The sequence below is a fragment of the Balaenoptera physalus genome, assembly GCF_965194825.1.
Source record: "Balaenoptera physalus genome assembly, chromosome: 4".
NCBI classification, from domain to species: Eukaryota; Metazoa; Chordata; class Mammalia; order Artiodactyla; family Balaenopteridae; genus Balaenoptera; species Balaenoptera physalus.
This window is the reverse complement of record NC_138891.1, coordinates 21,290,986-21,315,888: the sequence shown is the minus strand read 5'-3', so window position 1 is coordinate 21,315,888 and position 24,903 is coordinate 21,290,986. Positions and strand designations below refer to the sequence as shown.

At 36.0% G+C, this 24,903-nt stretch overlaps 1 protein-coding gene and 2 long non-coding RNA genes across 9 annotated transcripts in view; 1 reads left to right on the top strand and 2 right to left on the bottom strand.

Moving 5' to 3' along the window:
- The window catches only part of CEP70 (centrosomal protein 70), an 80,832-nt gene that overhangs the window by 7,352 nt on the left and 48,577 nt on the right, over positions 1-24,903 (top strand). For 5 of the 7 annotated variants that reach the window (XM_082461243.1, XM_082461244.1, XM_082461240.1 and 2 more), the window contains exons 3-7: positions 12,640-12,765; positions 15,334-15,424; positions 15,544-15,667; positions 16,001-16,181; positions 21,842-22,011. In XM_082461243.1, coding sequence (XP_082317369.1) covers positions 12,640-12,765; positions 15,334-15,424; positions 15,544-15,667; positions 16,001-16,181; positions 21,842-22,011 — 692 coding nt within the window. Of the gene's footprint in view, positions 1-12,637; positions 12,766-15,333; positions 15,425-15,543; positions 15,668-16,000; positions 16,182-21,841; positions 22,012-24,903 lie in introns of those variants that run through there. The other 2 variants (XM_082461245.1, XM_082461246.1) reach the window with 2 other exon arrangements.
- Positions 1-24,903, bottom strand: part of LOC309660571 — a 202,219-nt gene that overhangs the window by 166,957 nt on the left and 10,359 nt on the right. The gene's annotated exons all lie outside the window — the stretch shown is intronic.
- LOC309660570 lies at positions 1,211-8,244 on the bottom strand. Its single transcript, XR_014263474.1, has 2 exons — positions 3,817-8,244; positions 1,211-3,565 (listed from the first exon to the last, which is right to left on the bottom strand). It is a non-coding gene; the product is annotated as an uncharacterized lncRNA (long non-coding RNA).

Sequence of the window (24,903 nt, the reverse complement as noted above, 5' to 3'; positions counted from 1 at the left end):
GACATATATACACTACCATGTGTAAAATAGATAGCTAGTGGGAACCTGCTGTATAGCACAGGGAGCTCAGCTCCATGCTCTGTGATGACCTGGATGAGTGGGATGGGGGTGGAGTGGGAGGGAGGTCCAAGGGGGAGGGGATATATGTATACATATAGCTGATTCACTATGTTGTGCACCAGAAACTAACACAACATTGTAAAGCAATTATACTCCAAAAAAAAAAAAAGTGGTGAATGTGGACATCCTTGCCTTGTTCCTCATCTTGGAAAGCTTTCAGTCTTTCACCATTGAGTATGATGTTTGCTGTAGCTTTTTTATATATGGCTTTTATTTTTTTGAGTTAGTTTCCTTCTATTCCTAGTTTGTTGAGTGTTTTTATCATGAAACGGTGTTGGGTTTTGTCAAATGCTTTTTCTGCATCAGTTGAGATGATGATTTTTTTTTCCTTCATTCCATTAATGTAGTGTAATACGTTGATTTCTTTTCATATGTTGAACTATTCCTACATTCCAACTATAACTCCCACTTGGAGATGGTGTGTAATCCTTTTAATAAGCTGCTGAATTTGGTTTACTAGTATTTTGTTGAGGATTTTTGCACTGATGCTTATAAGGCATATTAGTCTTTAGTTTTCTTTTCTTGTATTGTCTTTGTCTGGTTTTAATATTAGGGTAATGCTAACCTCCACGAAAGAGTTAGGAAGTGTTCCCTCCTCTTTAATATTTTGGAAAAGTTTGAGAAGGATTGCTAATAGTTCTTTAAATGTTTTGGTAGAATTCCTCAGTGAAGCCACCAGGTCCAAGGCTCTTCTTTGTTTGGAGTTTTTTGATTACTGATTCAATCTCCTTACTAGTTATAGGTGTACTGAGATTTTTTATTTCTTTGTGATTCAGTCTTGGTAAGTTTTGTGTTTCTAGGAATTTATCCATTTCATTTTGGTTATCTAATTTGTTGGCATACCATTGTTCATAGTATTGTTTTATACTTTAAATTTCTGTATAATTGATAGTAATGTCCCCACTTTCATTTCTGATTTTAATAATTTGAATCTTCTCTTTTTTTCTATTCATCTAGCTAAACATTTGTCATTTTTGTTGATCTTTTCAGCTGTCTTTCATTGACTTCCTCTATTGCTTTCCTATTCTCTATTTCCTTTGTTTCTACTCTAATTAATCTTTATTATTTTCTTTCCTTTGCTAGCTTTGGGTTTAGTTTGTTATTCTTTTTCTAGTTCCTTAAGTTGTAAAGTTAGGTTGTTAATTTGAGACCTTTCGCATTTTTTAATGTAAACTTTTATAGCTATAAATTTCCCCCTTAGCACTGCTTTCACTGTGTCCCGTAAGTTTTGTTTTCATTTTCATTAATAGCTTAAGTATTTTCTAATTTCTCTTGTGATTTCTTCTTTCATCCATTGGTTATTTACAAATGTGTTGTTTAATTTCCATAAATTTATGATGTTTTTGTTTTATTTATGTTATTGATTTCTAACTTCATCCGTTTGTGGTGACTTAATTTGTGGCCTAACATATAGTCTATCCTGGAAAATGTTCCACGTGCACTTGGAAGACTGTGTATTCTGTAGTTGTTGGGTAGAGTGTTTTTGTTTTTGTTTTGGCCACACCACGCAGCTTGTGGGATCTTAGTTCCCTGACCAGGGATCAAACCTGTGCTCACTGCAGTGGAAGTGCAGAGTCCAACCACTGGACCACCAGGGAATTCCCCAGAGTGTTCTTTATAAATCTATTAGATCTGGTTGGTTTACTGTGTCACATCCTGTTTCATTACTTTTTTCCTGTTTCATTACTTTTCTTCTATCTGGTTGTTCTATCTATTATTGAGAATGGAGTGTTAAAGTCTCCAACTACTATTGTAGAACTATTTCTTCCTTCAGTTCTGTCAATTTTTACTTCATATGTTTTGGTGATCTGTTATTAAGTACATAAGTGTTTATAACTGTTATATATTCTGGCTGTATTGAATCTTTTATTAATATGTAATGTTATCTTTGTCTCTAGTAACCTTTTCTGATTTAAAGTCTATTTTGTCTGATACTAATATAGCCACCCTTGCTTTCTCTTGGTTATTATTTTCATAGAATATCTTCTACCATCCTTTCACTTTCAACGTCTTTGTGTTACTGGATCTAAAGTGGGTCCTGTTTTAGACACATGTAGTTGGATTTCTTAAATTCATTCTGCCAATCTGTCAAGAGTTTAACCCATTTACATTTAAAGTGATTACTCATAGGTAGGGATTATTTCTGTCATTTTGCTATTGTTCATAATATCTTATGGCTTTTTTTTTTCTCATTTCCTGTATTATTGTCTTTTGGTGTTTAGTTGATTTTTTTATAGTGAAATGTTTTTCTTTTCACTTTTCTCATTTCCTTTTCTATATATTTTATCACTGTTTTCTTTGCAGTTACCATGGAGATTACATTTAACATTATAAATTATAACACTCCCCCACCTCTTTTAGTTGTCGATGTTGCACAATTACATCTTTATACATGTGTGCCCCAAAACATAAATTAATAATTGTTTTAAATGAATTTAGTCTCTTATTTATTTTTATTTTTGGCTGCATTGGATCTTCATTGCTGCATGCGGGCTTTCTCTAGTTGCGAAGAGCAGGGGCTACTCATCATTGCAGTGCGCAGGCTTCTCCTTGTGGTGGCTTCTCTTGTTGCGGAACACAGGCTCTAGGTGTGTGGGCTTCAGTAATTGTGGCTCACAGGCTCTAAAGCGCAGGCTCAGTATTTGTGGTGCACGGGCTTAGTTGCTCCGCGGCATGTGAGATCTTCCCAGACCAGGGCTCGAACCCATGTCCCCTGCATTGGCAGGCAGATTCTTAACCACTGCACCACAAGGGAAGACCCAATCTCCTAAATTAGGTGGAAAATGAGATGTGACATTACATACCAAAGTTACAATAATATTAGCTTTTAGACTAGTGATTGTTTTTTAAAAAATTATCTGTTTCTTAACACATTATTGACTGGAGACTTATTAATGTGTCTTTTGTTACCCAAATGTTATTGACTGGAGATGTATCAATATGTTTTTAGAGAGTGATAAAATTAACATCACTGTGCCAAGCTGTTAGAACTTAAAATTGATCAAAGTTTCTTTATACAACTTATGATTGTCATTATCATTCACATTTTGCTCCTTTAGGTTTTTGTTCCAATCTTGTGTGTATTATAAATGCAAGTTTATTATGGTAAAATTTTCAAAAATGACGCATCATGAAATTTTGAGTGAAGAAGAACTTTTCAATGAATTTATGCAGATACTTTCTCTGATTTTCCAAGTGACGTATATACTAGTGTCTCAGAAGATGATAGTTCTTCAGAATATAGTTCTGATTTAGACGATGTGAATATTAGGCCAACAAAAAAACAAAAAACCTTAGTGATTGATTCTGATACAGAAAGTGAAAATGAAGCTCATGGTTCTGGAGAATGCTCCTTTGCTTCTGCAGAAGAGTGAATTGAAGACAACATTTCACGAAAATTAGAAGACTTACAGATGTGTCAGGTGTAACTATTGAGTGTAATAACCTGCAAAGTGTTAGTGAAATAACAGAATTAATTTTTGGTAACTACTTTTTCGAGTTGGTCACTTCTCAGACAAACTTGTATCACCAACAGAATGAAAAATCATATAAAAAGTATGATAAGGCTTCAAAATGGACTGATGTAACTGATAGTGACATGAAGAAGTTTCTTGGATTAATAATTCTGGTGGGACAAATAAGAAAGTCACACTGGAAAGAATATTGGTTGATTGATCCCTTACTTGAAACACTTACCTTTCCAAAGATTATGACGAGAAGAAGGTTTGAACAAATAATGACATTTCTTCACTTTAACGATAACTCAGAAACTCTGCTTCCTGCAGACAGAATTTCAAAAGTTAAACCTCTTTTGGATTATTTTCTACCAAAATTTCAATCGATCTATAATACCCAAACAAGAGCTATCACTTGATAAGGCAATCATAAAGTGGAGAGGACGGCTCAGATTCAAAACCTATAATCCCAGAAAACTTACAAAATATGAAATTTTGGTCAAGATGGTTAGTGAAAGTGAAATCGGTTATCTATGCAACCTTGAGATTTACACAGGTGAAGGAAAGAAACTGCAAGAAACAATATTATGGGTCCTACAACCTTATCTTGGTTTATGACACCATATTTACTAAGACAATTATTACAACAGTGTGTCCACATCTGAAATATTGTTGAAAAATAAAACCAGAGTTTGTGGGACCATAGGAGAGAATCGTGGTCTACCAAACAAATTAAAGGAGAAATGTAAAAATCTACAGAGGGGAGAAATGACATTCTTACAGAAGGGAGAAGTGATTCTTATATGGAAAGACAAGAAGCTAGTCCGCATAGTGACAACTATTCATGACACCTCCATAGTATCTACAGGAAAGGAAGACAGGAGGACTGGCCATCAGATAACTAAGCCTACTTGTGTATTAGAGTATAATGTATGAAAGGAGTTGATTGATCCAATCAATATCTGGCAAACTTCAATATCCTCTGGAAAATCGGTATAAGAAAGTGGGTTTCTGTTTGAGTAATTGCAGTTTATTTAATGCATTTAAAATTTATTGTAGCCTTAAGGCACAGAATAAAATTACTTACAAGCAGTTTTTGTTAGCAGTAACTAGAGAGTGGGTAACTGACCATTCTGGTGAATGTAGTGGTAGTCCTGCACCTGGTCCTTCTTGTGGCATTTCTAAAAGAGCCCCCACACAAAGATCCACCTTGTCAACTCTCAGGTAAAATGAAAGAACATATCGTAGAGGAAATAATCCCCACAGGACTAAAAAAAAAAATACTGCCAGAAAGTGTAGAGTCTGCTCTTCCAGGGGAAAGTGCAGTGAAACATGGTGTATTTGTAATAGATGTTCTGTTCCCCTGCACAGAGGTGCCTCCTATACTCCCTGTCACACTCTAATGAAATAATAGAATGCTTTAGTGAGACATGTACAAAGTTTCAAATAAATACATTAAGTGCAAAAATAGTTGTTGATATTTACTCAAACATGGGTGTTTCAGTATTCACTTACATAACAAATTGATGGCCACAGGCGTTAGTTTCTGCAAAAATCCCCTGGTCAGTAATGTGTTAAATCATGTAGAAAACAAAAAGTGGAGCTACACATCTTTGTCACAATAATAGTAGCTTTTATAATTGCCCATGTATTTACCATGCCATTTACTTTTACTGAGAACTTTAGTTTTTCATATGGCTTTGATTTACTGTCTAGTGTCCTTTCATTTCAACCTGCAGGACTCCCTTTACCATTTCTTGTAGGGCAGGTCTAATGGTAACGAACTCCTTCAGCTTTTGTTTATCTGAGAATGTCTTAATTTTGTTCTCTCTTTTGAAGGACAGTTTTGCCAGATATGGGATTCTTGATCGACAATTTCTTTCTTTCAGCACTTTGAATGTATCGTCTCACTACCTTCTGGACTCCAAAGTTTCTGTTGAGAAATATGCTGGTAATCTTATTGATGATTCCTTGTATGTGATATGTCACTTCTCCCTTGCTGCTTTCAGGATTCTCTCTTTGTGTCTTTCAAAAGTTTGATTATAATACTTGCTGGTGTAGGTCTGTCTGAGTTTACCTTTCTTGGAGTTTGTTGACCTTCTTGAATATATATGTATTTTTCAACAAATTTGGGAAGTTTTCAGCCATCATTTCTTTAAATATTCTCTCTGCCACTTTCCCTCCCTTTTCTCCTTCTGGGACTCCCACAGTTTGTATGTTGGCCTGCTTGATGGTGTCTCACAGGTCCTTTAGGCACTGTTCACTTTTTTAAAAAAATATTTATTTATTTATTTGGCTGTGTTGGGTCTTAGTTGCGGCATGTGGGATCTTTTGTTGCAGTGTGCGGGCTCTTCTTTGCAGTATGCAGGCTTGCGGCATTTGGGCTTCTCTCTAGTTGTGGTGCGCAGGCTCCAAAGCATGTGGGCTCTGTAGTTGCGGCACTTTGGCTCTCTAGTTGCGGCGCGCAGGCTTAGTTGCCCTGCAGCATGTAGGATCTTAGTTCCCTGACCAGGGATAGAACCAGTGTCCCCTGCATTGCAAGATGGATTCTTTTTTTTTTTTAATTAAAAAAAAAATTTTTATTTATTTTTTGGTTGCATTGGGTCTTTGTTGCTGCACGCGGGCTTTCTCTAGTTGTGGCAAGTGGTGGCTACTCTTTGTTGTGTTGCATGGGCTTCTCATTGCAGTGGCCTCTTGTTGCAGAGCACAGGCTCTAGGCCGGCGGGCTTCAGTTGTTGCAGCACTTGGGCTCAGTAGTTGTGGTGCATGGGCTTAGTTGCTCCGTGGTATGTGGGATATTCCCAGACCAGGGATTGAACCTGTGTCCCCTGCATTAGCAGGTGGATTCTTAACCACTGTGCCACCAGGGAAATCCCTGCAAGATGGATTCTTAACCACTGGACCATCAGGGAAGTCCCACACTGTTCACTTTTATTCAGTCTTTTTTTTCTGTTCCTTAGACTCGATAATTTCTATTGTCTTATTGTCACATTTACTGATTCTTTCTTTTGCCTGTTCAAATTGCCTTTGAATGCCTCTAGTGAATTTTTCATTTCAGTTATTGTACTTTTCAACTCCAGAATTTTTTTGATTTCTTTTTAGGTTTCCCATCTCTTTATTGATATTTCCGTTTTGTTCATATATTTTCTCTTAATTTTTCTCCACATCTTTCTTTAGTTCTTTGAATATTTTTAAGGTGGTGGTTTTAAAATCTTTGTCTAGTAGTTCTGCCATCAGGTCTTTTTTTTCAGGGACAGTTTCTGTAGATTTGTTTTTTTCCTTTAAATGGGCCATAGTTTCCCGATTCTTTGTATCCCTTATTTTTTGTTGAAAACTGAACATTTCAATCTAATAATTTGGTATGTCTGGAAATAAGATTCTCTTCCTTCACCAAGGTTTTCTGGGTTTTGTTTTTGTTTGTTTGTTTGTTTTAAATTGTCATGGCTGTCTCTGTGCTGAGGATCAGCCTGAGGTATAAACTTAAGGTCTTTTTTTAGCCTGCACCTTTCTTGGGCATGTGCAGTGACTTTCTAATTTCCCATATGTGCATTTACTTTTATTTTTTTTAATTATTATTTTAAAAATTTTGTCTGCATTGGGTCTTCGTTGCTGCATGTGTGGTTTCTCTAGTTGCGGTGAGTGGGGCCTACTCTTCGTTGCAGTGTGTGGGCTTCTCATTTGTGGTGGCTTCTGTTGCGGAGCACGGGCTCTACGCGCATGGGTTTCAGCATTTGCAGCATGTGGGCTTAGTAGTTGTGGCGTGGGGGCTCTAGGGCACGCTGGCTTCAGTAGTTGTGGCGCATGGGCTCAGTAGTTGTGGCTTATGGGCTCTATAGTGCAGGCTCAGTAGTTGTGGTGCATGGGCTTAGTTGCTCCACGGCATGTGGGATCTCCCCAGGCCAGGGATCAAATCCGTGTCCCCTGCATTGGCAGGTGGATTCTTAACCACTGCGCCACCAGGGAAGTCCCTGCATTTGCTTTTAAATGTCCTAGTTTTTGAAGGTATGGTTTCCAAAAGGGGAAAAGAGAAAAATGAAGAGAAGAAAAGGACAATGGTCCTTTAAATCCCCTGTAAGTCACTTTAACCAGCCTGAGAGGAGCTTATAACAATGTGAGGAAGTACAGTAACACCCTTGCCTCTTTGTCTGCTCCTCTGAGATCAGAAGCAGCAATCAGTCAGATCACAGAACCCCAGAATTTGGAGGACAAGGTCCTTTTTGCCCACCCTGACTCACATAAACTGGGTATAACCTGCTCCTGGTACATTGTGCACAGCTGCCTGCCTTAAAGCTGAGGGTGGGGAATAGGTGGCTTTTACCCTGCCCAGAGGTGAAATTGACTGAAATTAACCACAAATCATCATTTAATCCTTCAGTGGAATTTGCAAGCCTCAATAGACTCAGAGTTCCAAAATAGTTAACATGAGACAGATTCTGCCAGTGAAGTTTTTTCCTAGTTGGGGAGACTCATTCCTGATGCTTCCTACTCTGCCATCTTCCCAGAATCATCTCTTCCTGATCTTGAAGAAATGGATGATTTCAGATTTGGAGCGGAACTGGTTCAAGATATCAGACAACAAGGAAGCTACTAGTGGAGTCATATCAAAAGGATAGGCTTGAATAGCCTTCCCCCAGCCAAAGATGAGACCACATAAGCTTTAATAATAATAATAATAGTGAACTGAAATCCATAAAATATGTTTAAATTCATGACCTCATACTGAGATTAAAAAAATTTTTTTACAGTAGGTCCTTGTTGGTTATCTATTTTAAATATAGCAGTGTGTTTATGTCAGTCTCAAACTCCCAATCTATCCCTGCCCCCCCCAACCATAAGTTCATTCTCTAAGTCCGTGAGTCTCTTTCTGTTTTGCAGATACGTTCATTTGTATCATTTTTTTTTAGATTCCACATATAAGTGGTATCATATGATATTTGTCTTTCTCTGTTGGACTTAACTTCACTTAGTATGATAATCTCCAAGTCCATCCATGTTGCTGCAAGTGGCATTATTTCATTCTTTTTAATGGCTGAGTAATATTCCATTTTATATATACCACATCTTCTTTATCGATGGACATTTAGATTTTCTTCCATGTCTTGGCTATTGTAAACAGTGCTGCACTGAACATTGGGGTGTATGTATCTTTTCGAACTGTGTTTTTCTGCAGATATATGCCCAGAAGTGGGAATGCTGGATCATATGATAGCTCTATATTTTAGTTTTTTAGGGAAGCTCCATACTGTTCTCCACAGTGGCTGTATCAATTTACATTCCCACCAACAGTGTAGGAGGGTTCCCTTTTCTCCACACCCTCTCCAGCATTTATTGTTTGTAGATTTTTTGATGATGACCATTCTGACTGGTGTGAGGTGGTATCTCATAGTTTTGATTTGCATTTCTCTAATAGTTAGCAATATTGGACATCTTTTCAGGTACCTCTTGCCCAACTGTATGTCTTCTTTTTAAAAAAAAAATTATTTATCTATCTTTGGCTGCGTTGGGTCTTCGTTGCTGCGCGTGGGCTTTCTCTAGTTGCAGCAAACTGGGGCTAGTCTTCGTTGCTGTGTGTAGACTTCTCATTGCAGTGGCCTCTCGTTGCAGAGCATGGGCTCCAGGTACGTAGGCTTCAGTAACTGTGGCACGTGGGCTCAGCAGTTGTGACGTGCAGGCTCAGTAGTGGTGGCACACGGGCTTAGTTGCTCCACGGCATGTGGGATCTTCCCAGACCCGGGCTTGAACCCGTGTCCCCTGCGTTGGCAGGCGGACTCTCAACCACTGCGCCACCAGGGAAGTCCCTGTATGTCTTCTTTGGAGAAATGTCTGTTTAGGTTTTCTGCCTATTTTTTGACTGGGTTGTTTGTTTTTTGGATGTTGAGCCGCATGAGCTGTTTGTAAATTTTTGAGACTAATTCCTTGTTGGTTGCATCGTTTGTGAATATTTTCTCCCATTTTGTGGATTGTCTTTTCATTTTGTTTGTGGCTTCCTTTGCTGTGCAAAAGGTATTGAGTTTAATTAGGTCCCATTTGTTTATTTTTATTTTTATTTCCATTACTCTAGGAGATGGATCGAAAAAGATATTGCTGTAATTTATGTCAAAGAGTATTATGCCTATGTTTTCCTCTAAGAGTTTTATGGTACCTGGTCTTACATTTAGGTCTATAATCCATTTTAATATTATTAATAATAATAATAATAATAATAATAATAATTGCAGTGAACTGAAATGTATAAAATATGTTTAAATTCACAGCCTCATACTAATATTAGATTTTTAAAACAGGATTATCTTCAGAAGATAAAGAACCAATTCATTTTCTTGAAAATTGGTACATCAGTGGAATCACTATTAATGTGGGACCTTCTTGACGTATAACAATGACCCAGAGGAGAGGAAGCTAGGTTTCAGAGGTGGTTTACCCTTATTCTGAGAGTTATAGCCCATCTAGGTAACAATTTTAAATGGGGGAGTGACTTTGATTTTAGCATTCATTTTCACAGATTTTTCTTTGGATTTGGCAAATGCCTTCAGGGAAAAAGTGAGTTTTCATCTTCTTGATTTTTTTTTCCCTTGATAATTCATCATTATCTTATTAGTTCTTTAATGCTTTTAAGAAGAAGACATTTCTTCAACATAGTTTATTCAGCTTTTTTCATTGTCTTTGGAGGCAGAGTTGCCCACTCTACTATTACCAAAAAGTAAGCTACTTACCTCATGGAATTTAGTCTTATCTAGACATATTCATATAAAACAAATTACACAGGTAATTAAGCTGTGTAATTTGTAGAAGAAGTCTAAGATAATATACAGTGGTAAGATTAGGTAAGATCTATTTCATTCAGCATACTAATATATGGCAATGACACCAATTATCTATTAGTTTCTGTTTCAGGTTCTCCATACTTTCCATATGTTGTCTGACTTAATTCAACCTATGAGATATAGGTATTACTATGTTTTCTCTTTTACAGATGAAGAAATTAAGGCTCAAAGATGTTGAGTTTGTCCATGTCACACAGTTTAATAAATGGTTAAGCTGCTAGTCACTCAGGCCACCTGACTCTGAACTCTAAACCTTTATACTTTACTCTTTGTAGTGCTAGAAGAGCATATAAAAAGAGGACCTGATCTAGTCATGGGATCAGGGGAGATTTCCCTGAAGAAGGAAATATGAGTCGAGAGCTGAAGGTCAAGTATGAGTTAACTAAGTGAAGAGGATAAGAGTGCCTAGGCCTAGAACCTGGAGGGAGATGACACTTTGAAGACTTGAAAGAAGTCTGGTGTGGCTGTTAGGGAGATTGTCAGAATATGTGGCTCCACACTCTTGGGGAATTCTCTTACATTGATATTTACTCCCCTTATGTCTGCTACAGACGTATTCTTCCCACTTTAGAACTGGCTGACTCCTGATGGTGATGCAGTAGGAAGAACACAGCATCACCTCTGAAATATTCTTGCCAAAAAATACTGAACCTGAATTTAGTAAAGCCTTTAGATGTAACTAGTTTACAAGAAACATAGGGGATGAAGAAATATGTTAAATGATAAGAATACAATAAGCCAAATCCGAAATGTGAGTAATTCTATAAGACAAATGGCCTATTCAACAAATAAATGTCAGGTTAAAAAAAAAAGAGGGTGGGGGGAGACGAGTGAGATTGTTACAGATTAAAAGAAATTTAGGAATGCTATATGCATTCCTTGAAAAAAAACCCCAAAAGACATTTTTAAGACATTTGGGGGAGAATTGAACATGGACTAGATATTAAGTGATAGTAAGGGATTATTACTATAATTGGGTGTGACAGTGGTATTGAAGTTGGCTGTTTAAAAAGGGTCTGTATTTATTAGAGATGAATACTGAAATATAAGTGGGTAAGGAAGAAATGAAACAAGTATGGAAGAATGTTGTTATCATTGAACCTGGATTAATGAATACTTGGGTTCATTGTACTCTTTCTCTACTTTTATGTATTTTTGAAAATTTCTCTAATGAAAAGTTTAAAAACTAGCTGAAAGGTGATAGCCGTTGAAGTTGGCTGATATTTTTGAAAAGTATCTTTATTTAAAATAAACGTGGGAGGGATGAACATAGTGGGTGACTTAGTTGTTGGAGCCCAGAATTTAAAGGGGAGAGAGTACTCTGTGATGTCAAGCAGCAAAAATGGCAGAATTTGAGAATTTGTAACGTGTTACTAGGTTTAGCTGAAAATGAATTATTGGTGGCTAGTAAATTGTTGAGTTGGATTTCACTACCTGAAGCAGATATAGAAGGACAGAATGGTGCTTTGCAAGAAGTACTGAACTAGCAGCGGGGAGACTTACTTCTAAGGAATCCTGGGAAGATCATTTTACCTCTCTGGGTCTCAGATGGTTTTAGCATCTGATATATTCATACAATTCTCCCAACACTCTCTCTTGCCAGCTCTGGGCAGCTAGAGATTTTGGATTAAGCAATTTCCGAGGTTCTCTCAAGCTCTGAGATTCCATGATGCTAATGAATGTGTGTGTGTGATTGTGCCTCTGCAAAGGAGCAATTAGATATCAAAAAATCCAAGGAAATATTTTCCTACAGAGTGGCACAGTCTTAGACAACAAGAGCAAGTGATGGGAGGGTCAACTTAACATAAACCTTTGTGTGTGCCATACAGAATCCTTTGTTGCTAGCTTCTTAGCTACTTAATAAATAAAGACCACCTAAGAATGTGACACATCATTTACCCTTCGAGTTAGTCCAGTGAATTGTTAGACTGGCCTATAACTTTGGGTCAGACACAGTTCTTTTAGTTTTTTTGGGAAGCAGCTTCCAAAAAACATCAATTTATTTATTAGCATCACTTGCTTTTCACATTATCTAGTTAAAACAAATAGTTTTCTTTGTGTGTATGTATGTAAAACCCCATAATGCTTTATTTCTGGAGGAGAACATTATAAAATTCTTAAAATCAGTTTTCTTAGAAGTCATAAAAGTTTTGACACAGGAATATTTAAATTGCCTAAGGGTAGTAGGTTCTTTTAGATGTAATTTCCTTTAACACCTGTTGCACTTTTTCTTAATTTAGGCAACTCACAATTTTTTATTGCCAACCTCTACTTCCTTTGACTCTACAAAGAAAATTGTATCTACAGCAGCCCCTAAAGCCCAGGAGTCCAGCAAATCATCATACAGACTCATGACTGAAAAACAGGTAAACCTAAAATATTTGAAGCCAGTGTTTGTCAAAGTATATGTCAAAGAATACCACATCTACAAATGTGAAAAATCTTACTCTCAAAGGCTGCTTTAGTAAAATCATTTTGGGAAATGATGGGTTAAAGACTATTAAGTGATACCGTTATTCTAAGACTTCACAATACAAGTCCCCTACATACGAACCTTCAAGTTGCTAACTTTCAAAGATGTGAACGTGCATCTGGTTCCAGCAAGGAACCAGAACCTGTGCCATCAATGTCGGGCGTGAGTGAAATTGCAGCTTGCCCTCCGTCTCCTATTGCTGACGATCCTTCAGCTCTACCATCTCCCACCTCCTCTCCCTCCTCCAGTCAGTAACTCTTCCTGCCCGTTCACGTGATACCAGCCCCTGTATGCCAGCTGTTGTACTGTACTACTGTACTTTGCAAGGTAGTGTACTGTAGGATTAAAAATGTTGTGTTTGTTTGTTTTTTATGTATTATTTGTGTGAAAAGTATTAGAAACTTATTACAGTACAGTGCTGTATAGCCAATTGTGTTAGTTGGGTACCTAGGTACCTAGGCTAACTTTGTTGGACTTAAGAACAAATTGGACTTACGAACACGCTCTGGGAACAGAACTCGTTTGTATGTAGGGGACTTATTGTACTATCAGTCTCCAAAAAGAGGCTTTAGTATACAGTATTTCCTACTTATTTAACACTAATCTGATGAATATTTCATTAGACTGGTGTTCTGCAGCACATACTTTGGAAAATACCATTCTCAACTATTTTCAGAATTTGCAAACAGTTATGTTTTTCTTTCTCTTAAAAGAGCTATCAGGGAACGATATGTGTAATTGGGTCATTCAAAATGTGTGACATTGTTATTTATAGAGCATTTTGTTTTTATGAGTCACAGTAGGCATCCACTTCTATACCCACACAGAGCGTTTGGCTCCTAAAACAGATATTAGCAATAATTTTAGTTCTGTGTCGTTAATCTTTGTGACCAGAAGACATAAATAAGGGAAAAGGTGGTGGGAGGGAGGAGAGTTATAGAAAGGATAAAGAAAGGGAAGAAAGTCAGCAGTCAAAAGGAAAGATTTGTTTGGCACTGTGAGTCATAGTGCTATCAGAGAGCCATCATAATTGTTTTTTGTCGTGATAGATTTTTTTTTTAATTGAAGTATAGTTGATTTACAGTACTATATTAGTCTCAGGTGTATAACATAGTGAATCAGATTTTACTCCATTAAAAAATATTATAAGATAATGGTTATAATTCTCTAGCTATATGGTGTGTCCTTGTTGCTTATCTATCTTGGTAGATTTTTTAATGTCTGAGGGGCATTTGGATGTGGAGAATACTTTTAAAAATTGTCTAGGAGGGTGAGAGGGGAAAAATTGTCTAAATTATTAATCTTAAAGTTATTATGATATTTACATACTCTACATTAATGAAAATGTATAAAGTATATTTTTTCAAGCATTTAAATAGATTGAAAATTCACTCAAATTATATTTTCACAAATAAGTAAGGTACTTAAGGTATTTTAAAAAGAACGCAAAGTACCTCACACAGTGATTTCAAAATTGATCATTGTACTTAAATTAAGAGCCCGTTATAAAACTGTTAATATCATGGATTTAAATGTGTCATTTAAAAAAATCTCCATTTCTGTTCTTATCTGTATTTTATGTTCTTATTTTTCTTCCCATTGTTAGGTTTTTATTTATTTTAGTTTTTATTCTTTTTTAATCTAGAGAGTGAGAGTTACCCTCTCAGGTTTATGGTGTAAATACATATTTAGAATCAGCAATACAAAACTTGAGTGTCTTTCAGAATGATTCTACTAGAATCAGTTACCTGAATGGGCAGACTCCTTTTCATAGTTAGTTCTTTGTATAATAGACAAGTTCTATCTAAATTACTGGCTCTGTCAAGTCAGATATGTTTTGATTTTGTTGTGACCCTAGTCATGGTTAAAGTAACACTTGTTTCTTAGTGACTCAACCTTTCTTTACTCTTCAATTAATATAACCTAATTTGCAGCTTTTTATTTTGATTGGGGCCTGGTCTGGTTCAGTTAAATAAAAAACCTAAGGGCGGGACTTCACTGGTGGTCCAGTGGTTAGGACTTGGCCTTCCAATGCAGGGGGGCTGGGTTCAATCCCTGGTTGGGGAGCTAAGAACCCGCATGCCTCCTGGCCAAAAAACCAAAACATAAAACAGAAACAATATTGTAACAAATTCAATAAAGACTTTAAAAAAACAAAAAACCTAAGTTCTGTTTGTTTCACTGAAATTACAAGGTTTTTTATTTTTATTTAATTTATCCATGAAGGCCTATATGTGAGTATTCTGGAATTATGTAATTATCTGTGCTTATTTGCATCCTTTTTAGTCTCTTAATTTTGTTAGAAACAAATTTGTTTTAATTTTAATCATTATATGTGTATAAAAATTCCTATTAAAGCTTTTGGAGAAGTCTGTTATTCTGGAAACAAAGATAATTATATACAAGGGTATTTCTTCACCTTATGTCTTAAAGTTGATCCTTTTCTCCCTCGTAATTGTAGCTGGAAGAAGCAGAATGGGAAAGCATAAACGTGCTGTTGCTGATGCATGGCTTAAAACCTTTATCTCTAGTCAAAAGAACAGATATGAAAGGTAATCAGGTCCTATTCTTGCTTCTTAAGATAAAAATGTTCTTTTTCTGTTAAAAAATTTTTGATGTTAAATTTTTTTCATTTATTTTTACTATGTGTATTACATTTCAAAAAACGTAGATCTCATCATTTTTGACAAACAATCATCACAAAGGATGAGGGAGAATTTAAAAACTTTGATGGAAGAAACATCACGTCAACAGAACATGATCCGGGAGCTCATAGAAACTAATAAGCAGCTTAAGTAAGAAAATGGAAAAAAAAGATCTCTTTTGAATTGTTTGTGTACAAGTGGTATGCATTCTAAAAATAACTCCCTTGAAAAAAATCTTGAAATTTAATTTTCCATTTTGATTAAATATTAAATTAAAAATGCTTTCAGTAGGTAAATCTTTTGGTAATAGCTTAGCTTAGATATGTAATGGTATCCTATATTTCTTCAGTTGGTTTGTGTTACAGGATAGAAATTTTAAGAATGCAAAGAAATTTTAGAAACTCATTGTGTTGTTAGGTGGATATGTTTGTTGATATGTTTTATTTTTATTACTAAGGGAAGGAATTGTGTGTCTGTTATTAGAAATGAACTTCAGCTACAACAAAGCCGAGCAGCAGATCAGGAGCAACGAGCTAATGACTTGGAACAAATTATGGAGAGTGTGAAATCCAAAATTGGTGAAATGGAGGATGAATCCCTAAATAGGGTTTGCCAGCAACAGAATAAAATAAAAGAACTTCAAAAGGAGCATAAAGTTTTACAGGTACTGAGCTAAACATTTTCTTACATGACAGTATTAGGACAGCTTGTCAGGGTTACAGGTGACTTCCGTGTTGCTTAATTCAGTGGTCCTTATCTTACTTGACCTATCATTGTCGTTGCCTTGAAATACTTTATTTGCTTCGTTTCCAGAACAGCCTGTCTTCTGGTTTTCCTCAACCCCACTGGTTATTTTTCAGCTCCCTTCCTGATTCTTCTCATCTTCCTAACCTCTTAGTGTTGGATTCCCCAGACTTTTCTCTTTCCTATAAATTCTAACTCCCTTGGTGATGCTCAGTCTAATTCACAGCACTTTTAAATCCATAGCGCACACCTCTTCCCTTAATTTCAGACTCACGTCCTACACCCTACTTGATATCTCTACTGGATGTCTAATAGACATCTAGAACTTGTTTACATGTCTAAAACTGAGTTCCTGAATTTCCTCCCCAAACTTTCTTCTTTTAGTCTCCATTCTGATCCAAGTCACCTTCATTTCTTGCCTGCTTCTCTCTTAGTTTCCCTGCTCCCACCCTTGCCTTTTTCAATGTGCTCTCAACATAGTAGCTCAAAACACTCTAATGACTTTCCTTTTTTGTTTTTTAAGAGGAAAATCCAAAACTCTTACCATGGACTTACATGATCTGGCCCCGTGTTACCTTCTGACTTCACCTACTATACCTCCCGCATATTTTGCTCCAGCCACAATGATACTCTTGCTTTTCTTTGAAATTTTCCTTGACCATTCTCACCTCAGGGATTTTGTACATTTTGTTCTTCCTTTTCCCTCTGCCATGCATGCTTTTTTAAAGATAGCTGCATGGTTTGTTTTCTGTCTCCTTACTCAAGTGTCACATCACCATCTCTCAGGGATTCCTTTTTTGACTACTTTGCTTACAGTTGGCAGTCCTGTCCCCCACATATCATATTGCCTTCCGTGCTTTGTTTTATCCATAGTTCTTAGCACCATCTAACATGCTAATATACTATATACACGTTGTTTTGTTTATATATCTCTCTGTGTTAGAATGTAAGCTCCATGAGGGCAAATATTTTTGTCTATTTTGTTTAGGGCTAAGAAAGTGTCTGCTTTATTATTAGTTGCAGATGCTCAATAAATACTTGAATTATTGAGTTAAATTTACATAACATTTATATGGAACATACTTTGTGATTTTAAGTTGTTTTATTACTTTTTATTGAAATAACAGTGTTATAACATTGAATACTTAATTTCCTAATTTAAAAAACCTCTTATTTCAAACCTCTGGTGTTTATTATGATTAAACGAAATAAATCTTTTGTAGTGATAACCAATATTTAGTTTTATGAGACGTTACAGATACTTAGAAACATTATATCATTATAAATGCTTTTTGGCGGCACAACACTATATGTACCTATTGCACACAGGCAGCTCAGGCTGCCTAAAAGGGACCACTACTCCTCAGGCAGGGTCTGGATGTCCCCTCAGTTTATACTGGCAGAATTGGAAGCATCTGATGAGTTAGTATAAATTTCAGGAGCCAGAGAGAATCAGCCAGAGATATAAGAAGTTCTGGTATGAGGCCGCAGGCAGTTGGTGTTCTGCCCTCATTTAGACTGCCAGCTTGGGGCGGACAGTGCTCTACCTGCTGGTATTGATCATTGTTCTGGAGAAGACACTGTCATTCTTTGATGGCCAAGTCTGTTTCTGTTATTCATCAGTCAACAAAATCTTTTACTGTTAGAACTTTACATTTTTAGGTTTGCTCTGTTAGGTTGCTTTCCTCATCAACGGTACATTCTATACTCTCTCTACAGGGAGGGGGGTTTTGGAAATATTTCTGTATGCATTTGATTTTGACCTTGCTCTCAGATATAGGACATGCGGAAACCTGAAGCTCTTTAACTCATTAACTTACTGATGTGAGAAAGCAGCCATCAGGTGGTACTGACAGAGGGAGATGAGGGCAGGGGAGAGCAGTGTTGTTTTTTGTTGTTTTTGTTGTTTTTTTTTAAGGACGATGCCTATTTTTTTGCAGAGAGGTTGATCTATAAAAAAATCACAAAGTCAAATTATTAAAATATAAGACTTATGAATGTACCAGGGTTTTAGGCAGTTGAAAGAATAGATGCTTGAGGATTCATTGGTAAGAAGTGACTTGGAGTGGCATGTATTTTCTGTCAAGTAGTTCATCTGTTTTAAATGAATTATGGGCCATTAACTTTTTGTTTCAGGTCCCAGAGATTTGTTATGTAGCTTATAAATTGGTACAGAGGAGGTCTCATGTTCCAGTCTGCCATGGCGGACAGGATTGGGGTGCGAAAACCTGGTGTTGGGGTAGGGTGTCTATGCTAATTTGATCAATTGAAATTAGTTGCTTGCTTGTTTGCCGTTTAAGTACCTAAAGGGTACTTTTTATAGAATGTAACAGAAATTGGCAAACCCAAGGAACTGCTGCCCCTCAATGTTGCCTGATTGTCCAATTCTATTACAGACTAGTCATATATTCTGTACTGTACTAGTTAATCTGTACTTTCTTGGGGAAGATGGAAGTGCTCCTGGAGAACAATTATTTCACAGTTTGAGGCACATTTTTCTTTTTTTGGCATATGCTTGTTTCCAATTTTAGAATGGTTTAGTGCTGCATATTTTGCAGTTGAGAGAAAGGAAACATTGATTTTGTGTGTATGTGGCAAAGAGATCTAGGAAATTAACAGATGTTTGACAATAATATTTTGAAAGATTGCTGTTGAGAGATTGCTGGGGAAATGCAGAAACTAAAAGAAAACATTGTATTTGCAGTTTCTATGCTCTTCAGTACAGTTTCCCTTTTTCTGTACTTAGCTTCTGTGGATAAAGTTTGATAAACTTTTGGGTCCTCTAAAGATCTAAGCAGATAATTTAAGTTTTAAGTCAACGTGAACAGTATCAGGTAGTTCTCCCTCTTCTTTCTTCATAGAGAGTATATGGATCAGGAAACTGATTTCTACTATTCTTTTAGTGGTTACCTCAAAGATTAAAATATGCACTCTTGACTTCTCAAAATGTAATTTTACTTCGTATTATTTACCTTATTCCATGACATTGTAACAATCATAAAACAATTTTTAACATTCTCCAACTTATATTATTGTTGTATATTTCAATTCCATATTTATTTTTATTTTCTCTCCATACATTTATTTACTGCTGACAGTTGAAATAGCACAAAATACTTCTTTCCTGTTATTATTTAAACTTTTAAAAAGCAGGAAAAAAATTTAGCTCTATACTCTGTGCCCTAATTATTATGTATTATCCAAACCATCTGGTGTAAAGCCACCAAGCTCTTTTTTACACTTCTCCACAAGTTCTTTAGCTTCAATTTTTTTTTTTTTTTAACTTTGTGTTGGATTCCTCTATTGACTTTAGCTTTCTAAAATACACAGGGAGCCATGAAACTTGAGTGGTTTTTAGGGCCAAATGAAAAAATAGATCTAATGTATATTAAAGTCAGCAAGATATTCTTAATACATGACTGCCTTATAAGTAACTGATATCTAGGTAGGGAGGAAAGAGATATAGGAAGGATGGCATGGGCTGTTAAAATTGTTACTGCACCCTCTCCAGATTCTTGGACAGCAATACCATAGAAATGAATATCGCTCCCTCAAGATTCTTAGGCAAGCAAAGCTTTTTATTGAAAGGATAGCTTGAGCACAAGAGAGAAGGTGGAAAAGAGTGCCAACTCCTTGAGGACTTTCAGGGAAAGGGTTTTAAAGGCCGGGTGAGGGAGGGGGCCGCAGAGTGCCTGATCAGCTTGTGCTCAATTCTTGCACTGGTTGGCATCAAGGTGAAGTTTCAGGTATCATCAACCTTCTAGTTTCAACCAGTCTGGTGTCTACATGCTTTCAGTCAGCAGTTTTCCTCTGGCGGGGGTCTGCTTCCTGCGAAAATAACTTAGGAATGTGTGTCAGGCCTTTATCTGTATCTGTCAGGGAACTGGGAGTTCAGTGACTCTGCTGTGTGGCAGATTTATAGTCCCACTTTTGTCTTTTGGAAACTACGTACATAACATCAGTGGAACAGAGATTATCTTTTATTCCTATGGGTCTTTGGGTATTATCTCACAGGCCCAAGCCTTTAGGCAATTTGGGTTTTTTTGTTTTGTTTTGTGTTTTTGTCGTTTTGTTATTTATTTATTTATTAGCTGTGTTGGGTCTTTGTGGCTGTGCGCAGGCTTTCTCTAGTTGCGGCGAGCAGGGGCTACTCTTCGTTGCGGTGCGCGGGCTTCTCATTGCAGTGGCTTCTCTTGTTGTGGAGCACGGGCTCTAGGCACGCGGGCTTCAGTTGTTGCAGCACACAGGCTCAGTAGTTGCAGCACATAGACCCCATCAATTGAGATGATCATGTTTTTTTTTTCCTTTTATTCTGTTAATGTAGTCTATTACATTGGTTCAACATATGAAAAACCCTTTCTTGCATTCCAGGAATAAATCCCACTTGGTCATGGTGTATCATCCTTTTAATATGCTGCTGAGTTTGGTTTGCTAGTATTTCGTTGAAATTTTGCATCATTGTTTAAGAGATATTGGTTTGTGGTTCTCTTTTTTTGTGTGTTGTCTGGTTTTGGTATTAGGGTAACACTAACCTCATAAAATGTCCTAGGAGAGATACAGTTGATTCTTGTATCTTGCTTTTACACCCTGCAACCTTGAAAAATTCAATCATTCTAGTTTCATGGCTAATTTATAGAGGTGGAGTTGGGACCCAAGTCACTTGGCTGTAGAGCTCCTGCCTGGCTTCCAAGGTGGGGCTGAGGTAGAGGGTAAATTCTGGGTATAGCTGGTGGTTACTGACAGAAGGTATGGTACCAGAAGCTGGGTCTCCTTTTTCCCCTGAGGGTCTCTTAAGTCTGTGCAAACTTGACCCTATGGGCAGGTGAACATGTGCTTAGATATGGCATTGTCTTCTGAAAGTGGTGTGTCTTAGTATTGTGCAGGCCAGATGGGGATAGGGTTTCTCACTGAGCTTTATAAAAAGTGTATTAATAATAATGGTGATGGTACTGTTGATTATGAGCTTTCTAAGGACACTGAGGGATAGACACTATCGAATAATGGAAAACCAGGCCAGTGATATTTCACTGAAGGCAAGAGAGTGTTCAAGATTTACATTCCCTTGTATAAATCTTGGGGTACATATTATTTCTGAACAAATTCCTGGTTTCTCTGAGTTTGCAGTCTACCACATTACATGAATGCCTAAGTTGATTAAACCATCTGAAATCCTGAATTATCATTGATCACTTAAGAATATTAATTTTAATTCTTGGTTCTTTTTGACATCCTTAATATTGGTCTCTTCCTGATTATTATTTTCATCTAAACATATATATATAAAATTATATCAGTTTTATGGAGATTGAGTTCTTTTACTCATTAGGAAACCTTGAATGCATGCAATTATAAACTATATTTTCCCCATTTTACACTGATTTTTACTTGTTATAGTTTTTGCATTTATGACATATCAGTGTTTCTGGAGCTTGCACCCATTGAAAAACAGGCTCAGTACTGAAGTTCTTTAATGAAGCTGCCTGATAGAAATTGTGAGGATAGCTTTGTGTACAATATTGTTAGGACAGCATGTCCTAGATGTATATATCATAATTATATTTTTTGAAAAATTTCTTACAGGCAAAATGTGAGCATTATGAGAAAAAACAAATGGAGCAACAAGAGACTATTGCTTCTTTGCAGAAGGATGTCTATACATTAACAAAGGAGGACGAAGAGCGCATCATCACTCGAAACAGAGTGTTCTCCTACCTCTGCAAGAGAGTTCCTCATACCATCTTGGATAGACAGTAATGTTTGCTACGTAAATTGATATGTAGCTAGAGTCATCATTTTTTTAAAAACAGATTTCATCTTGGGTGTGGTTATATCTCTTTTAAACTGGTTAAGTATTCCTCTCCCTCTTCTCTGCTGTTTGTTGGTTTGTTGGTTTGTTTTAAATGTCATTAACTTTTTGAAGAAAATGGTCAGTTGTCCTGGAGTACATGCTAGATTTGTCTGTTTGCTTCCTTATTATGTCATTTAATTTATTCTTCTATCTCCTATATTTGCTCTAAACTGGAAGTTAGAGCTAAATTCAGATGCAAGTATTTTTGGTGAAATACTTCGTAAGTGGTAATTTATGCTTCTAATTATAACATATCAGGAGGCACATAATATCTAGTTGACCTACTCTCAGGGATGCTTAGATTGTTCAGGGGTTTAAATAATAACAATCTGATCCTTCCACTGTAAAATTTCTCATCGTCCTTTCATCTAATGGTTTCCCCCATTGATGATCTTATTTTCAATTCTGCTATCCCTTTTTTTTCTTTTTCTTTTTTTCCTGGAAGTCTTCCATTAAAAAAAAGAACCTTTCCTTTTGAGTAGGGGCTATTTGGTTGTCCTATATGGTTTGTTACAGGGAAGCACAATGCTTAGTTCTTTCATTTTAATTCTAATTTTTTAGAGTAAACAGTTGTTGCCCTAATGATCTCCAATGATAAGCAGTAAGATTTTTTGTTTGTGCCTATCTCTCTTTTTTCAAAGGTTGTTATTAACTTGTGGGGTTTTAATGATCAATTATCTTGTCTTTGGCCGGTGGGGTCTTTTTCATGTTGGTATTATATCCCTTTGACCAACTCTATTAATCTTTGTTAGATTTCTTACTTTTAGACAGAAGATACATCCTGTACATTTTTGTGCCCTAGGAGCTCTTTTGAGGAATGGAGTTAGGTATTTGTTAAAACTAACACTAAACATTTAAAATTAACTCATTTAAAATGAATTAATTAGACATTTCTCAAAAGAGCTCTGATTCCTTTTAGTCAGGAATGGTTTTTAGAGACCACAGTTTGAGTGTTTAGGTTGCTTATCTTATGTTATTGATTTTAGGGCTTTTTAGTGGCAAGTACTAGGAACTATATATATTTCTGAGAAAAATTTCTAACTGAAGTTAACACTACTGGGTTTTTATTTAAACTCTGATTTTACATTTGTAACGGTTTTCTTTTACACTGAAAATCCTTATTCCTAAGAATAATATAATTATTTATTGGCCTTATCCTATAGTATATAAAAATAGTTTCAAAATAATAATACCAGAATTGCTACTAACAATAAGCCAACTGAATGAAATTTAAATTTCTTTGCAATTATCTTTGACATTAATAATATATTCCACTATGGGTACAGTCAAAATATAGTGTTCTAAAATATCTTGAAATATTTCTTTTCTGTGTGTTTGTGGCACCAAATTAATATACAGTTAGGTTTACTTGTTTCAGTTTGTTTTCAGTTTTTAGGGCTGGCTTTTTAAATTTATTTACTTTTGAATATGTAAGACGTTTATACAATTATAAAGTCAAAACTGTAATTATTTATATTTGGAGAGGTTTTGTTTTCATTCCCGTCCCCTTAACCCTGTTCCTTACTTCTCCCTATAGATAATTTTTTACTGTTATTTTTAGCAAATACAAACAGTATGGATATTATATTCATATTTCTTTTTTTTTCTATAAAAGATAGCACCTTGTTCTTTTCACTTAATAGTATAAACTAGTTACATTTTAACTAGTCTTATGTGTTTACATAGTAGGATTGGGGATTTTTACTAATTAGGTATGTCTGTTTTATACTATAAAAATAAATGAAGTCACATATAAGTTAAAAACAAGTTGAAACTATAGATTGTTTCAATAATTATTTGAGAGATAATGCACACATATACATGTACACATATATATACAGTTTTTATCCTTTTGAAGGACGAACTAGGATAAAAATATAAATAATAAATAATTTAAATAACAAAATGTAGTTGGAGGTAGGTGTGAATAAATGGAAAAGCAAAGAAAGGAAAATAGGAGTAAGGAAGAACAAAAAGAAGGAGAGAGATAATTACAGTGGGAGAATAAAGTAGGAAGAGAGATGGAGGAAGAGGAATGAAAACAAAAATAACAGGCAATTTGAGTGAGTGAGAGGGCAAGAAAAAGGGAGAGAAGCATTGAGAAAACTTACCAAGTACCAGATGAAGTCAAGCTAATTCAGGTGTGAATTTGTCTGATGGCCTAGAGATTCTCCACTTTATTTGGTTTTTAATAAAACAAATTTTCAGTTTGAGCACAGAACTTAAAAATTGTGAATTAACCCTTATATAAAAATGCATCAGTTGTAGCCACTACAGCTATTGTCAAAAGTTACAAAGGCTTTGGACAAAACAATATAGGACATACACAGATGAGTAAAGCCATGTTTGCTGCATTTATGGACCTGATAGCTTGTTGGGTAGATAGACACATACTCAGGTAAGTAAAATAAAAGGCACATTGGTATGTGCTGTAATGGTAAGGCCAACAGGATACTAACTGGGCGTGGCATAAGGAGAGCTTAGTTTCCACGGAGGAAGAAGATGGGGATGACCAGAAAGACTTCATGAAGGAGATGACTTGTAAACTAGATTATTAGGAACTGTAGAATTTTTTTTTAAACACAATAAAAGAGTTTAATAAGGTGTCCAGTTTACAAAATAAATCTATAAAAATCAATAGCTTTTGTTTTATACCAATAATAACCTGGCAGAAAATGTAATGGGAGGAAAATTCCATACACAGTCATACTCAGTAAATATGAAATACCCAGGAACAATTCTCCTGAGGTGTGTTGAAGTCCTAGAGGAATGCTTTAAAATTTATTTGCCGATG